Source organism: Thyridium curvatum (genome assembly GCF_004353045.1).
Source record: "Thyridium curvatum strain D216 chromosome Unknown NODE_135_length_54870_cov_91.881976, whole genome shotgun sequence".
In the NCBI taxonomy this organism is placed as follows: Eukaryota; Fungi; Ascomycota; class Sordariomycetes; order Thyridiales; family Thyridiaceae; genus Thyridium; species Thyridium curvatum.
The window spans coordinates 21,417-39,498 of record NW_022156890.1 but is presented as its reverse complement, the minus strand read 5'-3'; the positions used below and the strand labels follow the sequence as shown (position 1 = coordinate 39,498).

Here is an 18,082-nt window from a genome sequence, read left to right as displayed (position 1 = left end):
AAAGATTGGCCAATTGCACAGGCGGAGTGGCACCTGTGTTGGAAGCGTTTGGAGCTCCACAAAATTTTCTTATCTGGCCAAGAATGATCTTGATAACGATAAACGTTATTGTCTACCAGTTGCTTACCAGTTGAGTGCATGTAGACTGTAGACGCCTTCCTTTCGCACAATCCCAATGTTTGAAGTACAAGAATTGTTTGCACGACTTTGGCAGTTCCCGAACGAGTCGGATCATGCTTTGAGGTCTGGTGTATATTACTCGAGGACCACTTGTTCCCGCTGTACCCCGAAGGGTTTGATTCGATGTTGTCTTGTGGACAGCCAAAAAAAGATGCAGATCTTTCCTCCAGAGACACAAGGAGAGAGTGAATTTTGATTCCGTGACTGTGATCTATACTTATTTTTTCATTCTTCTTGTTCTTCCTTTAAATACCTTCTTTCGAGCAACGAGAAAAATAAGGCCTAAGACGCCTCTCTTAGTCTTGAGCAACGGCGTCAAAGCTTGCAATTTAACCTTACTGCAGGGTCTTTTTCTTTCTTGATCCATCTCCACATAATCCAAAAGTTTGGCTCGGTCGGTGTGCACGACACGCGGTTCCCAGGCCCGAAAACTCGAACAGAGGCCGAGAGACTGCCGGTTTAATCTGCGGCCAAACTTCCATTTGGTTAGGTATTTTTCCTTTCACAGGAGACGGACTTTTGGTCCAAGTATCCTGACTGCGTGAGTCGGCGACCCAGTGAGCACATTTGCTGGCGCATAACTATGCCTTCGTGGGGGCTGTCGTTCAAATTGTTGCATCCGGATGCACGTCTGCATGCTCCCCTTGGCCATGCCCCTCCGGGGTGTGTCTCAGTCGCATATCCTATACGGATTTTGTTGAATTTTCAGCGGTAGTCGATACACAGAGAATATTGTCGCCGGCTGAATTAGCTTCGGGCGGCATCTCGACCATCCGGAGATGCACAACTAACGACAAGACGGACTGGCCTATCAACCCGCTTCACGGGTTATCACGGGTGCAAGCCTGCAGATGCGTCCAGCAGGTCATGGTCCCCCAGCCTCCTCTCCCTTTGGGCAAGAGCTCGCGTGTGTCCTCCACCTTGCAACCTAAAACGGCCTCCACCTTCAACCACACCCCGGTGCACACCATGGGCACAACTCCGTTCTCTTGCAGGGTAGTAGTAGAGCAAGAGGCTAGGTTCGATCCATCATCGACCTTCACCGGACATCCTTTCATGTCTGATCACAATCTACTCCATATTTGCCCACGGCCGAACAGAAATGTCATCGTTGGGGGTTTCAGACGGTCATGAGTCGCCGCCACGGCCTAGTCCTCAAGATGGCAGACTGACAGGTTGGTAGTCGGGTTCTTGGCTCATGTTGAGAGCATGGCAGCCCACCTCTCCCCCGCTGTCAGAGAAAAAAACAAGCCCTCTAGCGCAAGGCACTATCATTTGGGGCGCCGCCTTCTCACCAGTAGCCAGCCGGCCGTTCCTCGTCAGTGCCGGCTCTGCAGGGCCGGGTGGAGGCCGAGGCCCCATGGACAGTGCATGTAGGTAGGCATCCGAGCGTGCGTTGTGAGGTACATGTGGGTGGTTGTGAGATGCCAGGATATGACCATCATATGCTGCCGTAGGTAGACGTGAGCGAGTGCAGTCTGTCGTGCCCGCTTCTCTTGTTTACAAGACACACATTATTGTTCCTGTGGGGGGCGTTTGGAATGTTTGAAAGACCTACAGAGTAGAGACAATGGCCCTGGGGTATTTCTCTCCAGAGATGAGGAATCTAGGCCCCAAGCCACAGATGGAGAGGAGAAACCATAAGTGTTCCGGCTGGGGATGGCACGGATGGCAAGTGGAGGTCAGATCAACTGACAGGCTGGTAACAGAAGGAAGGAGGCTAAGGCAGGGTATGATTGAATGCTCCATGGCTTCAAGCATCTTGAAGCAGGCCATGCAGATTCTCATCTTGGTGTTTGTCCTCGTGATTGTCCCGCGGCCTTGATTCTCAACGATCACCACCTCCATGGAGATCCTTGACTGTGTGATGGGCTGGCTCTCACTACTACTGGACGGGGATCCATGTCCTTGCTTGTGAATGCCTTGCATGTACGAGATGGGTAGGTAGGTATGTCCTCAGATCACATCACGGGTGTTTTTTTGTCAACATGGCGGACACGATTGCGTAGAATTCGGCCTTGGCAGTCCCACTGACGAGATCGCCGAACAAGAAGAGGGGCCGAGTATTTTTAAACAAATTCCAGACACGGCCATTGGAATCAGGAACATTTTGAGACTTCTCGATCGAATCAGAGATCTGTCGTCAGTATGGACCTTGTTTAAGTACAAGTACAGGTAGCCTGGTGGGAGGAATCTCCAACAAGTTCCAGGGTCCACGGCACCTTATCTGTTTGGGACACCCTGAACCGAGCTCCAATGTTTTAGCGTGGAACAAGCACACCTTTCTTTAGATCAGAGAGAAACGTGCTCTAATCGGGCCTTATCATTGGCTCTAAGGCACTCTCTTCCCTACGCTATCGAGAGGGGCCAGCTAGCCTCCGCGAAATGTCCCACGGTCGGTCTCCAGCAGCTGCAAATTGGCTGGGCCCCCGTAGGAAACTCATCCAGACCAACCAGACCTTCCAGAGAGAGCAGCAGTATGCGACGCGGGCGAGATGTGACCGAACGACAAACACTACTCCGTACACATGCATGCATGTCCGGCCCCATTGACGAACCAGAAGGCAAGGCTCGCCCGCACGCCATGCCTGTCCTTCCGCTCGACGGGCGAGCGTTCCGACAGAGCCCCAAAAGCGGCATAGGGACGCGACTACAAGTAGCAATTGGCTGCTAGGCCCTGTCGAGCCCCAGACCGCACGAGTCTAGAGCAGCGCCGCCCATCTACAAGTTTACGATGAGCACGATGGAGCGTGCTGGGCTGTCCCTCATCCGGAAAGCTTGCCGGCAGTGGTGCTGCTGGTCTATTTTACCCTCGGGACGAGCGGGCATGCGTGGTGTTGTTCCAACTGCCGTGCAGCACGAATCTGCTGAAGAATGTCTAGAGTTTTGTGGCTGCAGCTTGGGTCGCTTTCTTTCGTGCCTCTCTGGTGACGATGGTGAGACAATCACAAGATGCTGCGTGCTGCCAAAAGATGCCTTTGGGTTGCTCTGCCTCGACTCTCGACAGATCTTAGCTGGGTAAGTACGTCGGGTACTGTAGTAGTCATGGTTAGAGTTTAGATGCACTGACCACACCCTGAACGTTCCTGTCGGCAGGCAATGCAACTGGTGAGTTGCTAGCGTGGCACCGGCTGTTGGGTTGTAGGTCCCCGCCCAGTTGACCATCATCCACTCGAGCCTCAACCATAATTAGGTACCTCAAGCACTAACAATTGATGTGTGAGGCCCATATCTTAGGTACTTATCGATGTCGTAGGTAGGGCCGTTGCGATTATTGGCACCCCCTGGTTAGCCAGTTCTTTACAAGAGACGCATGAAGGACAGACAAGGTGGGTTGGTTGTGCGTTGCGTATGCTGCTGCCCCTGCTGTTATCACTCGATCGCTGATCACTGAGAGTGGGCTGAGGGAAACCATGATAGTGGCGGGTCCCATCCATCCTTTACCTTGCTTTCACATGGATGCGCAGCAGCCCAAACGACGTAATGTATCCATCTAGACTAAGTAGGAATTGTGCCGGGCGCGGCGGCGGTTTTGCTGGGGCCCGCCAAGCATAACTACCTCTTAGCAAGAGGCCGCCGCACTGAGTCGGACACCGTCTCTGGGTCCCAGGTCCAGCCTGGATCCAGCCGGGGTGTCTTTGGGGCCTCTTCTTCCTGGAGAAACACCTAAAAGCTTCCCAGTCCCATTCCTAATTCCCTCCTGCATCGCCTCTTGTTGTTTCTTCCTCTCTGGTTGTGCCTCTTTCCTGTATGCTGTATATACCCCATTGAAGAATTGATTCCCTTCTTCCCGCCCTTCTGACCCTCTCCAATCCGTCTTCTGACCTTGAAACGCACATCCTCCCTCCATCCTCCGGTTCAATCTGGTTCGTCAATCGCCTTTGCTGTTCACCGCCCACCTCCTACCGCTTTTCTGCCGGCCAGTGTTATCTCGCCTCGGGCTGGGTCTTCTCCAACCCACTTCATCCAAGACACTGCTCCCGTGTCACCACCCCGCCTGCACGCCTTCTGCGACCGAGTTGATGGGGATTGGGATAAGGCATACTTTCTTGTCATGAAATACGGCGAACAGTTCGAGCGTGAATCCGTTCCCGAATGGAGCCTTCGTATGTTTTGATCCTCCTGTCTTGACAGGGCTGGAAATCCTTCCTTATCTCCCCCTCCCGGCTAACCTTGACCAGATAACATCGACTACAACAACCTCAAGCACTACATCAAGGTGCACACCACGAGAGACCAGGCCACGGCTATCGCGATACCGGGTCAGCCCGACGGCTCCCTGAAGCGTTTCGAAGATGAGCTGTACCTCGAGCTGTGCCTGCAGCACGACCGCGTTGGCCTGTTCGTCGCGACCAAGGCTGATGAGATAACCCGGCGCCTACGTATGACAAACCCCTCCTCGCCTTGCATCCTCTGATCGCCGTTCGCATTCGACTCCAGCTGCCGCAGCACGTCATTTCTCTGCTGTGTATCCTTGTTGCACCGAGCTAATCGCTTTCGTATCACAGAGCACGTCTCGGACCAGATCCACCGCCTGATACTCCGTAGTACCGCCAGCCCCCGCCCTGGCGTCTCTCAAAAGCGTCTGCGGAAATTCGCCAAGTTTGAGCGCGACGTCGTGCAGTGCACTGAGGATACCCGCAACCTATCCCGCTTCGTCAACGCCCAGGTCGTAGCGTTTCGTAAGATCCTCAAGAAATACCAGGTACGCCCCTCTCCCCTCTTCCTGTCCGTCCACCATCCATTCATGTCTCTTTCGAAGAAGCGTTCGGCTAAACGTACCTCTCTCGTGACTAGAAATGGACTGGGTCGAGTGCGCTCGGTAGACGATTCAAGGACAATATTCTCTCCAACCCCAAGAGCTTTACGAAACGTGATTTCAGCCCTCTCGAGTCTCAGTGCAACGAGCTACTCAACGCTGTGCAGGCCGCCACTCCCAGCACTACCTCCCCCGTCACCCCCAACGGGCCGTCCCTCGATCATCCACACCAGGAGCCTGGTCAGCAGCTCAGCCTCCCAGAGCCGCACATACAGACACATTACTGGAACGAGTACGAGGACGGCAGCGAAGCGGGCGATATGGATGGCGCTTATTACGTTTACTATCCTCAGGAAGACGAATCACAGCCCTCTGGCGTCAGGGCCTTTGCCAACATCCTGGCTGTCCCGATCGAGAAGGTGAAAGCTTGGATTCGCTTTGGCGGGCCCGGCAACGATTCAGAGCGGAGGCCGCTGCTTCCTACCCACGAGGGTGCCAATGGCTCAGCGGTAGACGGTGGCTACTTCAGCCATCCGCCAGGCTCCTCGAGTGCTCTCGCTCACCAGAGCAGTTCCTCCGACACCGACGAGAACGACGATGGTGAGGGCGGGCTCGCTAGCGACGAGGAGTTCCCGCGGGGATACGAGGCCCACTATGCTGCGTTCCCGTCGATCAACGACCAGAAGATTGCACATTATAGGGAGAATATGCTCTTCTGGGCCACCATCTGCTCCTTCGTCGCATCCGTCATGCTCCTGGCCGTCGCGGGGCTCTTGATCACGACCGGCCGGCACAAGCTGCGGGTCGAGGTCGACGCCGGCGTGACGGTGGGTGTGGTGGCCAGCCTCGGTTTCGCTTGCGCCGCTCTGGGCGCGTGTCTCGCCCGGCGAGATCCCATTGGCCTTGCGAACCACATCGCCGTGTGGATGATGTTTGTCGTGATTTGCGTGCTCAACGGAATGGTGCTTGTCCTTGTCATGGGCAACACGACGCTCTAAAGGCATGGAAAGTTGTCTTTTCCTTTTTTTTGGTTGGCATGATGGCGCCTTTGAGCGCAGGCTTCACAATGAAGGCCCCTTTCCGTGAAGACGGGTGGACAAGGGGTTTTGCGATTTCAGCATGCGCTGCATAGAACGGACTGCTGCTCAACGCAGTATGGCGAAGGCCCTGGCTAGGAGAGGGGTCCTTAATGAGGAGTTTTACGGCGAGCATCGTCACGGGCGGGCTCTTGATATCCTTTGCTTTCATGGAAGTTTGTCTAGAATTTAGCGTAACCCCGAGACCAGCATAATTGATCCTAGGCGTTTCAAAACGTCACCGTAAAAGTCCTTCATTCAGTCCTCTGGTGCTTTCGCTCAATTCCGGGTTCTAATCTAGATCCAGTTCCGTAAATCTGCTACTCACTCACTCCCACCGGGTGTTGACCAAGCCAGAGTTACCCTGGGGAGGGATGTTCGAATTTATCCGCCATATGGATGGCACACAGTAATTGGTCACGGAGCTTTACCTTGCGAGATCTTGGGGAAAGCGGGACAGATGGATCTAGACTTGCAGCACAAAGATATATATATATATATATATATATGTACATAATGAGCAGCTGCTGATCATCCAGGGAAGTATTTCCCGGTACACATCGTGACAACCACCAAAGACTCCCCCTCTCTGCACTGCGCCTTTGTACTTGGTGAGAAGACAAACGATGCAGCTCACCTCCCTTCTCGCACTCGTCGCGGCCGCGGCCCCGGCCGTCCTGGCCAAGCCGGAGCAGATCCGCGCCGTCACGAGTCCCGTCTTTCACTACTACCTGCAGGCGTATCCGAAGAACGGTCAGTCCAGCTTACATGGCCTGGCCTCCCCCCTTTTCCTCCTCATTTCGGACTGTCCGTGACAAACTGACATTGACCTTCCTTCTCCTATGGCAGCGTCCCTCGTGGTCCTCGGCCCGGAGCGGACGAGCGAGTACTTCGACATCGGCTCGTCGACGATCCGGTCGACCAACACGAGCATGTACATCAACGTCGGGGGCGAGAGCACCTCGTACAAGGCGCTCACCTTCGGCAAGGAGGCGACGACCAAGGCGTGGGCGCTGGAGGGGGACACGATCATCACGAGCACGGCGAGTTCGCTGGGGAGGCGTGAGTTTTGTCTCTCTTCCCTTTTTTTCTCTAGACCCTGTGCCCAAAAAAAGGGTTTATGGTCGTTTAGGGGGCTGACAGATTTGGATTATTGACCGGTCGCGCAGAGCTCAACTTTGTGGTCTGCCAGCTCGACTCGCAGTACTGGCAGGTGTGGCTGCAGACGGGCAGCGCGACGCCTGGCGGGACGTGTAGCAACTACCAGACGCTGCATCTGCCTTGTCTGTGCTGATATGGTGGAAAGAAGATGAAAAAAGGAAAAGAGGAAGTGGTTTATGTAAACGTCTTGTGTGGATGAGTTGCCAAGTTTTCTTCCGTGGAAACTGTTGGTCGCGTGGCGCCTCTTCAGAAACGGTCAACATTTTGCAAAAGAAATATGGACAGGAGACGGAGAGAGAATCGATGATGAAGAGTAGTACATAGCCCGCCAGCTGCGGTATTGTGAGCTTTGTCGTAAGCCACCGGCAATAGCTCCTCTCCTATGATTTGTGAAGCCTCTAGCTAGAATGATGAGTCTCCTCTTTCAGTTGAGCCCTCCTTGATTTGGTCTCGTGAAGGATGAGGTTGAACTGTACTATGTACCCAGATAAACCTGCTTTTGAGTAAGCCCCAGAATTTACGATGGTGCCGAGAAAAAAACACTCAGACAGACTGACTCTGTTCACCTAGGGGGTTTGTGAGAAGACAGCATGGGCTGCACATGTAAAGAATTCTTGAAGACGAGGGAATATAGCGGGATAAGCTCTCGAGGTCGGATGCCCCTACTTTGCTTTCTTGTCCACATACTCATGGTTCAATCTCGACCTCAAACTTCTTCTCGTCCCACCAATTAGCCCCCTCGAAGAACTCCCACGCCCGCTCGGCAATCTTGGCAGGGTTGAGGTTTGCCGAGTTGGGGTCGACGGGACCCCCTACGACAACGAGGCCGATGTGCACGCCCTGAGGTGTGTAGATCTTGCTCAGAGACTGCACCATGTTCTTTTGCGAGGCTTTCGTCGCCGAGAGCGCAAACAGCTGCGGGATGGGATCGATGGGGAGCAGGGAACTGGTGACCAGGAGGGAGGGCCGAACAGATTTGTCGCCCGAGTTCGCGAGCTTGAGGAGATGGGGCAGTGCCCAATTTGCGGCATCGTGGAGGGCGGTGCAAGTGATCTATGTTCCCTTGTCATTCACATGCTCCATCGCGAGTACAAACTTTGCACGATTACCTTGAAATCATACACCAGCTCATCATTGGTAAACTTGAACAGCTCCGAGGGGATAACCCTTGCCGCGTTGAAGTAGACGCATTCTGGCGGTCCGAACTCGCTCGAGACCTGGTTGAGCACACTGACAAACTTCTCAGAGTCTGTGATGTCGACGGCGTAGGTCTTGACTGTGGCTGATGGGGCCGCCTCTTCAACAGAGTGGCGATCTCGTTCGAGCCTTTGACTGTCTCTAGCAATCAGCGCAACGTTGTCAAACCTCTTGGCGGCGAAGACAGAAGCCACATTGCTCCCAATTCCCGGGCCGGAGCCTATCAGGACGAGAGGGAGCTTGGTGCGAGAAGTCATAGTTCGAAGCCGGGTTCAGGAAGACTTTCAGAACAAGTAGATACACTTCTAGCGAGACAAGTGATCACTTGGTTCAACACAAGCAGCTGGCCCCTCCGGGTTTAAGTATCCTGCGCTCTTCCAAACCGAGGAAAGACATCGGATTACCACAGCCTGGCCAAAGTTGCAACAAAGTGCCAAGAGCGGATTCATAGCGAACCAGTCTGGCAAATCAGCGTGGCAAAGGTGTAGATCTGATGTCAACTGCATATAGACGCTACTCGTCCGTACATAGGGCCGCACGGTGCAGGCCATGAAGGATTCCATGGTGCCATACAGAACCCGTCTGAATCCTACTCTCTTGGGACAAAAGAACTCGGAAGCGGAGGGAGCAGGCGGAGGGATGATGCTGAGCTGATTTTAACTCCGTACGGACAGCATTCCGCCGCGAGCCGCAACTCGGATATCTTGGCTCTCGACTTTGCAAGATAGGGTGATTGGTCATCGTGACATTCCTAAACATTCTATAAACCCAAAGAGGCAAGCGTCATGGTGGATACAACTTGCATACAGAGTAATCATGAGGAGAATGGGCGAATCGTCTAGTTTTGCTTCCAGGATTCCCATGTATTCGGGAAAGCCATTCGACGCAAACAAAGTTCATCTAATGCACATCGTCAGCAGTAACGCTTTTGGACGCCTCTGAGATCAGCACTTAGTCCGACACAGCGGAGGTAAACTCCACTCGGCGGCCGGTGCGGGTTGCACGGGAATTGCGGCTTGCCCCCAAGAGTACTAAACCCGGATGTGAATCCTCCGCTCGCTGCGGCCTGCAGCCACGCTGTAAGACGGGCCGCTCCACAGCAACAGTGATGTAACTCCGCGGAAGACAATCATGTCATCTGGAAGCCGACTCCTCACAGCATTCATTCCCAGACCTCGACATCAAGCGCTCGCTGTATGTACTAGATCGCTTTTCTCCAGAATGAGTTCCACAACGTCCGACGGCATGTTTTCCTGGCTCCCGGGAGTCCAGAAGCCTCTCATCGTGAGCGCACCCATGCTGGGCGCCTCTAATGGCACCTTGGCAGCCGAGGTTTCCAAGGCCGGAGGTCTAGGTAGGTTTTCATGGCTGATTTGAGGATACTCTGGTCTGCGCAACAATAGCAATTGACTCTTCCACGACGTGAAAAAGGCATCGTCCCGCTCGGCATGGACTTCACCCCCGGCGGGGCCGGCCTCAAGACCATGGCGTCCGAGCTTGCCACCGCCCGGCGCGTCCTGGGGCCCTCGGCGCCACTGGGCGCCGGCTTCCTCACTTTCCACGGCAGCGTGGGCCGCTTCGCCGAGTCCGCGATCCCGATGCTGAGAGAGCACAACGTCACGGTCGCGTGGCTGTTCGCGCCCGACCGCGACGCCGAGAACGCGGGCGCCGCGCCGCACGCCGAGATCATCGCGGCGCTGCACGGGGCCGGGATCAAGGCCATGGTGCAGGTGGGCTCGGTGGCGGCGGCGCGCGAGGCGGCGCGCGAGGGCGCCGACGTCATCGTCGCGCAGGGGACGGACGCGGGCGGGCACCAGTTTGCCTGCGGCGCCGGGGTGGTGAGCCTGGTCCCCGAGGTGAGGGACATGCTGGACGAGGAGTTTGCCGGCCGGGGCATCGGGCTCGTGGCGGCGGGCGGCATTGCGGACGAGAGAGGGGTGGCTGCGGCGTTGGTTCTGGGTAAGCGAGCGGCGAATCAGCGAGCACTTCGGTCTGCTGTTGCGTGTGCTGATGTCAAGTGGATAGGTGCGGACGCTGCTGTCATGGGAACCAGAGTAAGACAATACCCCGTATTTCCTAGGTCTCGCTCTACATGGGCATCTGGATGGAGGTGGCTGACTTGATCTACTAGTTCCTTGCTTCTGAAGAGTCTACGGCGGGAGGGCACTATCGAAAGGCCATCCTAGAGGGCAAAGATGGCGGCCAACTGACAGTCAAGTATGGGCGGATGCCTCATCGCGATCATTAGGGGGCCCAGGTTTGGCTGACAAGGCACAGATCTACCTTCCATGACGACATCCGGCAGACAGTTGTCTGGCCACAACTGTACGATGGACGAGCGATCATCAACAAGTCTTACGAGGAGCATGTCTCGGGCGTCACCTTTGAGGAGAACAGGAAGAAGTATCAAGAGGCCGTGTCTAGTGGCGATGGCACTCGTCTTGTTACGTGGTCGTAAGTTGAGCCCCCTGCTGCTGGCGCGAATTGATGTGTTATTTGATCCCTTCCGTGCCGGTCTTGAGACATCCAGGCATGAATGAATGAATGAATGAATGATCCCGATGATAACATGACGTTACAATTATAGGGGAACTGCATTGGGTCTGGTCAAGGAGGTCCTGCCTGCCGGAGAAATTGTCAGGAAGGTCAGGGAAGGGGCGAGGCAGAGGATCCAGAAGGTGCAGTCTGGCCTGTAAGAATCCGCAGGAGGAACCTGACGTAGGTCTTTCCGAGACTGAACAGGCTTGACTGGACTGGGACAGGGTGATTCGATTATTCAGAGTGCACCAACTTCTTGCGAGACAGAAATGCTGCTCCTCTGAGTTCAGCTCATGTTGGGCAGCTAGTCCTTATCAAGAGTCAGAAACCGCAATAACCGTCCCAAAAACAAGAATGAACGCAAATCAGCACAATTCTGCCAATCAGTCATCTGAAGCCGAGCTGTGGAAGCGGCATCGGTCTCAACAACGTCAGGTCTTTGAGCCCCGATCGTAACGTGCATTTACATCCATTCATTTCCTCACCTCTGACCCACAATGACACAGACTTGACAACCAAATGGAGCCTCGGGACAGCAGGGCTAGATGCCAGCAAACCTTCTGACAGGCCGTTGGCCCCGTTCCACACTCCGACTCATCACACCATCCCACCGACTGATGGTGTCCGAGTTAGGACTCACGGGAGCCAAGTGGCAAAACGCAAGGGAGTCGAGGGGGGAGGGTCTCCTGGAACGGCCAATGGGCTGTTAGTTGACGCTTTCGACACTTACACAAGGAGGGAGCCCACGGTAGCAGGGCACCACCATCCCGGACACTTTTGTTTCGAAACAGATTGTACCGGGACGAGGGTTTTCTCGAAATGGTGGAGTAGCTGCAGTAGCTGCAGGACTGGGATCCGTGAATCCGTGAGGGCTATCGACGCGTGGGGGACAAGAGTCAACCGTGGCTGGTGGGCGACAAAGCGTGGAATACCGTGGTGTGCCACGAGTGGCCACGAGGAACACCCGGTCCAAGCCAATGGATTTTGCTATTGGATGCGACAGCCTGCTCGAATTTCGCCTCATTGCATCACCGAGTCCGGGGCATTCCCCCAATTCATTCTCTTGCCTGTGGCCTGCAGTCCCTGGCGCACGGCGCCTATGACGCCCATTCTGGCGATCTGGGGACCTGCATGCGAGACAGGTCGAGGCAAGCACCAGTATATGTAAGTCGTCAATGACCCAAAAGCGCACAAAGGCGCTCCATTGAAAAGGCAGTCTGGGGAATCTTCTAGGGCTTCGATGGTGCCAACAGAGCGCTTGTTTCACGGGTTGGGCCGACGCGCAGCGCCAGCGCGCGTCAAACGTGTCAGTTTGGTGTTTGGCACACTATCGAGGACCCAATGGCAGCGGCTGCCAAGAGCTTATTGCATTTAGAGTGCAGCTCATCCCCAGCCACCACCTTATCGATAGCGCTACCACCAGGTGGCCGTCCCCGCAGACCAGAGGATCATCCATGTGTCTTGCTGCGCACCGACCCCTGCCTGCAGGATGCCCCGGCCACTGCCGGCCAGTAACAGCGGGCAAAACACCAAAGGGCCAGACGGCGTCGCACGAAGCTTGCATTGGTGTCCTGCGGGAGTCCGCCGCTGCTGCACCCCTCGGGCCACTCAGAGGGCCCGGCGCGGTGTGTCGCGGTGCGGTCCACGACCCCGTCTGCATACATATGGGCGGAGACTGCAAGTCGGGTGAGTCACTCTCTGCCAGTCGATCTCGACTGTCGGCGTTGTTGAGCGACACCACGGAAACGGGGGCCCCAGGTGGGCATTTTCGCCATGCAGACCTCGCGCGCAAGATTCGCGAACAAGAGGCGAAGGACCAAGAAGGTGAGGGATTATAGGCGAGGGAACAAGGGGAAAAGGAGGAGGCTGTCGAGTGATCGGGAAAGGGTATAACAGGTCCTCGGGGATGCCTTTGCCTCGGGCGTCAACTCTTCCTGTTGGATTATTTCTGTCTCTTGCGTCAAAGTTGACTGCATCATCATACTCAATCGATTTCTCTGAACCTGCACCTCGTACACATCAGAGGCGATGATATCCATTCCCATGAAGCGCAATTAGCCTCATTCGTCCTCCTTACCGCCATCTTCCTTCTCACTTGTCGTGGATCATCCTCTCTATATTTATTTTAGTCTCTGACGAAAGCGTTTCAATTATCCATCTTGCTCTTCAAATATTCTCTCTTGACTTACACGTCTCGACCACCGCCACATCTCCCTCTTGAATCCTCCTCCTCAACGACATGCAACAGCTATGGCAACACACCCAACCGCATTCTACTGCCTCTGGCAGGAAGAACGCATCCGTGAGAAGCTCTTCCAGCTCCTCCCCAGAGAAGACATCTGCTCCGTCAGATTGGCAAACTCGGCATGTTGCAACCTCGTTACCAAGCGCCTCTTCCTACGAACCCACCTGAACTTCACATCAAACACCTTCACCAAGACCAGCAGGATCCAGGCCCTCTCCCGGATCGGCCACCATATAGAACACCTTACCTTTTACTTTGCGCACTCCGAGGCCACCTTTCTTCCCCCTCTCATCCACCCGCTGACGGGCCGTGAGATCAGCTTCCTGTACACCCCTCACACATCCATGGGTTCGGTACTAGCGAGGCCCAAGTACGGAAACTCAGAGCTGGGAGACATCCTCACACAGCAATATCCCCCGCTGTTCCATGCCGCCACCAATGTCCCTTCTTTCATCAACGCCATGAAGCACATGCCCAACATGAGGCATCTTACCATCAGATGCCCAGGCCAGCAACCCCAAGAGCGGTACAGAAGAGACGTTGTCGACTATGCCCTCATCAGCTTGCGCATCTCACTGGAGCGTACCCCGTTGCACAAGCTCAGCAAGCTCTCCCTCGCCGGCGTGCATCCCTCATCCTTCAACTACCTGCGTCATGTACCTGGTTTCGGATGCATGCCCTCTGCAGGGAAGAGATGGAGACAGATCCGCAAGCTGTACATTGCGGTTGACTCCTGGGACTTTTACGGACCATCCCCGGGCCTGGATCACCTCAAGATTATAGACGACTACGTCCGCAACTTCGCACCCAACCTGGAGAAGCTCTCTTTCACGTGGCTAGGCCGCAAGGGTCCTTGCCCGCTGGCCCTTTCTTCGGATCCTCTGTTTGCGCCGCCTCGCAGCTCAAAGAAGCTCTTCAACGAGGTCACCAGCCCCATGAGCCCACTGCCCCCGGCACCAGCAAGGGCGCCAATCCACTTCCCTAGGCTCAGGTACCTCACCGTGCGCAACGCCACAATGAACGCGCCGCAGCTGAGGACCCTCGTCGCCACTCATCAGGCGACGGTCAGGGAGTTTGACTTTGAGAACGTCGCGCTCATCAGCGGCGGCAGCTGGGACGACGCACTGGCGCCGCTCATGGACCAGAACAATGACCACGCTAGTGACGTCTGGTCACGGCACTCCATCGGCGGCACCGCGTCCGAGGCGGGCAGCATCCGGCCGACCACATCCTCAAGTGAAGAGCCCGAGTTGCCCTCGCCATCTGCAGCGGTGGCTGCTGCTTCTAGGGAGCTCCTGGACCTCGATGTCGAGGGTCTAGAGTCCTTCCTCGGCCTCAGCGGCTCGCCTACCTTGATGACTGCTGACCGGTTTTACGAGGATGAGGAGGATAGCGGTCTGGCATCGGACATCGCAGCCGCCAAGGAAGCCAGTACCTCGTTCAGCACCAAGCTCAAGAAGAAGCGCATCCGGCGCAGGAAGAAGCACCGTAGGGACGACCGCGAGGGTGGCTCCGACGACGAGCACCGGTCCCGCCACCGGCACAAGCATTCCAACTCGTCCGGCGACGACCACCATCGCCGCCAGCGTTCGCGCTCCGCCCATCACGGCAAGCACCACCGCCGGCACCGCAAGGCTGCGTCGGCAGAGACGTTGCCCAGCGCACCCGCGGCGGCCTCGCAGCAGCACTCGCCGCCCCACCGCTTCGCGCACCTCACGCCCCCCTCGCACATCACCATACCCTTGCCGCCCGAGGAGGAGGGCGAAGACGACGTCCTGCTCCGCACGCCGACGCCGGCGCCGCTCAACATCTCGGCGCCCGTGCAGAACACGGACCCGCTCCCCGTGCTCCTGCAGCCGACGACATACGATCCGTCCTCCTCGGCGGCGGCGGCGGCGGCGACGGCGCAGCTAGACGACGGGCTGTCGGCGGTGCAGCGCAACATCGAGATGGAGGAGGCGCACCGGCGGCTGGCCGAGGACGCCGAGGCGCGCACGTCGGCGCTCAAGAGGGCCAAGGAGGCGGTGCTGATGAAGCTGGGCCGCGACTTCCAGCGCAAGATGGGCGCGGAGCACCACCACCACCATACCGCCGCCGTGCCTTACGGGCGGTGCGCGTCGCCGGACATCGGCCGGAGCAACAGTGGCTCCAGCGGGGCGCACCCGTGGACGATGAGGAGGCGGCTGTTCGGGGAGGCGCTCGGGGTGCTGGGCGGCGGCGGGGGCCACGACGACAGGCGGCCGAGCATGGAGAGTAACTCTGCGCTTGTGCCGTTGATGTTTAGCCGTGCTTGAATGAGACACGGGAGGAGGAGACGCAGGGTCTCATTTTTTCTTCATGTACACACATCTGTTGAAGTAGGTATGTGGAGCAGGGTGGGATTGGGGTTTGCTACCCTGTCCTTGGCTTGGTCATGCTTATGACTCTTTTAATGGCTTCTTTCTTTTTTTTTCTTGTCATGATAACATGTAGTTATGTCTTAAACGGGTTTCACGTTGGGGCTGGGAAATGAATATCATGAATCTTATTCTTCACGAAAAGCTGCCGTGTGTTCGCTTTCGCCTGCCTGCGGACGTATTATGCGTTGTAAGTTACGTGCCTCGGTGGTTGCATTCGGTGCGAAGCGGATCGACTAACTACCAGTGGGATGATGAATTTCCCTGTTTTGCCATACTACTCCACGATAATCAGACGCAAATAGGGTCTTGTGCCTCCATTCGGCTACCAAGAGCCGCTCAGGTACGGTACCCCTACCTTGGCAAAAGAGACGGTGGAAGAGAGTTGGAGCCGTTCTGGCGATAACGCCTTGCGTAGCTGGTGCCTAGGCTAGGTCTGTGCAACGGGAACGAAGGGTGCCGCCTGCATGCTGAAGCTCGTCAAGAGATCCCTCAGTGCTGACGATACACATCATTCCATCACCAAATGGTTGATTGATAAGAAGTCAAGCAGTTGGTTACTTCCGTTACCAGCGGTCAACTACGAAGTACTCCGTAAGCGAGCACTTGTTGGCAAATCCCTAGCGTGGCCACAGTGCCTGAATGAGGAAAACGGGCGGAGCCTGGCTGATGTTCGGCTGCCCGTTGTGGAGTTGGACCACAGCAGGATGTATGGGCAATACAATGGACCCAACAGACCGTTCCAGGCGGCTTATTAGTGTCTTAGTTAGTGTCGCGGGGCTGAATGAAGAAGAAGAAAGCATGGCAAGAGTTGGCAGGCGGTCAGGTACAAAGCCCGGACCGGTCGGAGCTGTGATCGAGAGATCACTTGCTGCTCAAACTTGGTCACCCCCTTGCCCCCGTCCTCCTGCTGGTGGCATGTAGGGGGATATCTTATGGCTTCGACGCCGGTCGGTGCTTGACGTCAACGGCGAAGAACACGGACCGCATTCCTCGCGAGGGGAATGGAAGTTGTGCCCGAGTCCAATCACTCGAGGAGAGTTTCGATAGATAGCGCATCCCGCAGTATTGGGTGCTAGCCACGGGAGAAAACGTGCACTTTGGCCTCCTCTCCCCCCCTCCACTCCAGCCAGTGCCTCGCTTCTCAAATAAAGTACGAAGGGTAATCAGATATGACCGGGGACACCCCGGTCGCACCCAACGAGGGCTGCCATTGGCCCGCAGCCAGTACCACTGATCTCGGGGAATATTGCCTGCCTGCCTTCCTACCTCTCTCTCGTACGCGAAGACCTGGTCCGGCCGCGCCGCCTGGGCGCTGCAAGCCAAGGTCTCTCGTGGACTGGCTACCTAGCGAGGGCCCAAGGAGGGATGCGTGGTAGGTAGTGGGCGCACACAATTTCGTGGGCCTTGGCCCTGGCGCTGGTATGGCTCGCTTTTCCATTGCCTTGGTTTTTGCGTTTCCCTGGCTGGTTTTCCTAAAGCGGGAAAAGGAACAGGTACCAAAGAGGGATAAGAAGAGGGTGCCGTTGGTGTAGAATCCCGCCCATAGCTCGGATCTAATATAGCGTGCGGCGGCGGCCCTTACTCAGTCGCGTGTGTTTTTGGGATACCTATGCGTGTGGGCAGAATGGGTGGGTGGATGGGGATGCAGGATCCGTCGGCCGCGAAACACCGTGTCCAATCCGCTGCGGGCGAACAGTGCGCCGCCGTCTGTCTGTCTGTCTGTCTGCTCCGTACAGAGCAACAGTACCTAGTTATCTGTTGGAGTCAATGAAGTGAGGTGCAGCTGGATGAGCGCGCAGAGCAGGTAGGTACCTCCTCCGTAAGGACATGAGACAGAGCTCTCAGTAAACTACCTATCCATTGGCCAAGCCAAGCACCGGGGCGCATACGAAGTGAGAAAATTGGTGCGGCGTCTCCATCTTTGGACGGGCGCCATGGCGCAAACCCGATGCACTCAGGATTCTCGATCTGGTAGGGCGGCTTGTCGATCCGCCGCGAGAAGGGGGGAAAAGCGAGTGGGAGAAGGAGGAGGAGACAGCACTGACCCCAATCACTAACCCGCTCTTGTCTTGTGTGATTTCGCAGTGCTGTACCTACAAGTAGTTAGATATGGATACAATAATTTAGGTACTGCCCATGCTGGAAGCTGGTGGAGGTGGGTGGGTGAGGATTGAGAGAGTGTGTCGCTGTCACTGCTGGCGTGCAAGAGTGCCGTGTCTAACTCGGTGGGCGTCTATCAGATTCCCGCTCCCTCCACTGAACAACCAGGCACTCCAGGCCTGGCCATCCACACACCCATCTCCGTTTCCCCCCCAGTCGTCCGCTTTTTTACGTTACTGCTTGGGAATCGGCCAATTCTAGACTACCGACGATCACTTCTGCTTTCCCACCTCTCGCCTCTCCCCATTCCCTCGCTGACAATCGCAGACGCTGCCTTTCCACAGCCCGCCAGCCAGTCCGCTCCAGACCTGCCGAGCTCTACCAGAGAAGCATCACGCAAGCTCGCCGTGCGCCAAGCCTCGTCGGA

The 18,082-nt window shown here is 56.1% G+C and overlaps 4 protein-coding genes across 4 annotated transcripts; 3 read left to right on the top strand and 1 right to left on the bottom strand.

The window, feature by feature from the left end:
- Positions 1-4,234: 4,234 nt before the first annotated feature.
- E0L32_012092 (uncharacterized protein) lies at positions 4,235-5,937 on the top strand (the record flags this gene model as incomplete). The annotated part of the gene is made up of 4 exons (XM_031134895.1): positions 4,235-4,286; positions 4,362-4,562; positions 4,689-4,885; positions 4,978-5,937. 4 exons carry the CDS (start codon positions 4,235-4,237, stop codon positions 5,935-5,937), a joined length of 1,410 nt encoding a protein of 469 aa, XP_030999323.1.
- A 1,926-nt stretch (positions 5,938-7,863) lies between these two features.
- Positions 7,864-8,630, bottom strand: E0L32_012091 (uncharacterized protein; the record flags this gene model as incomplete). The annotated part of the gene is made up of 2 exons (XM_031134894.1): positions 7,864-8,229; positions 8,286-8,630. The coding sequence occupies 2 exons, from the start codon at positions 8,628-8,630 to the stop codon at positions 7,864-7,866; spliced, it is 711 nt and encodes a 236-aa protein (XP_030999322.1).
- Positions 8,631-9,594: 964 nt separating this feature from the next.
- Positions 9,595-11,069, top strand: E0L32_012090 (uncharacterized protein; the record flags this gene model as incomplete). Its single annotated transcript, XM_031134893.1, has 5 exons — positions 9,595-9,727; positions 9,805-10,427; positions 10,505-10,590; positions 10,651-10,827; positions 10,961-11,069. The coding sequence occupies 5 exons, from the start codon at positions 9,595-9,597 to the stop codon at positions 11,067-11,069; spliced, it is 1,128 nt and encodes a 375-aa protein (XP_030999321.1).
- A 2,092-nt stretch (positions 11,070-13,161) lies between these two features.
- Positions 13,162-15,450, top strand: E0L32_012089 (uncharacterized protein; the record flags this gene model as incomplete). The annotated part of the gene is made up of 1 exon (XM_031134891.1): positions 13,162-15,450. The coding sequence occupies one exon, from the start codon at positions 13,162-13,164 to the stop codon at positions 15,448-15,450; it is 2,289 nt and encodes a 762-aa protein (XP_030999320.1).
- Between the last annotated feature and the right edge of the window lie 2,632 nt (positions 15,451-18,082).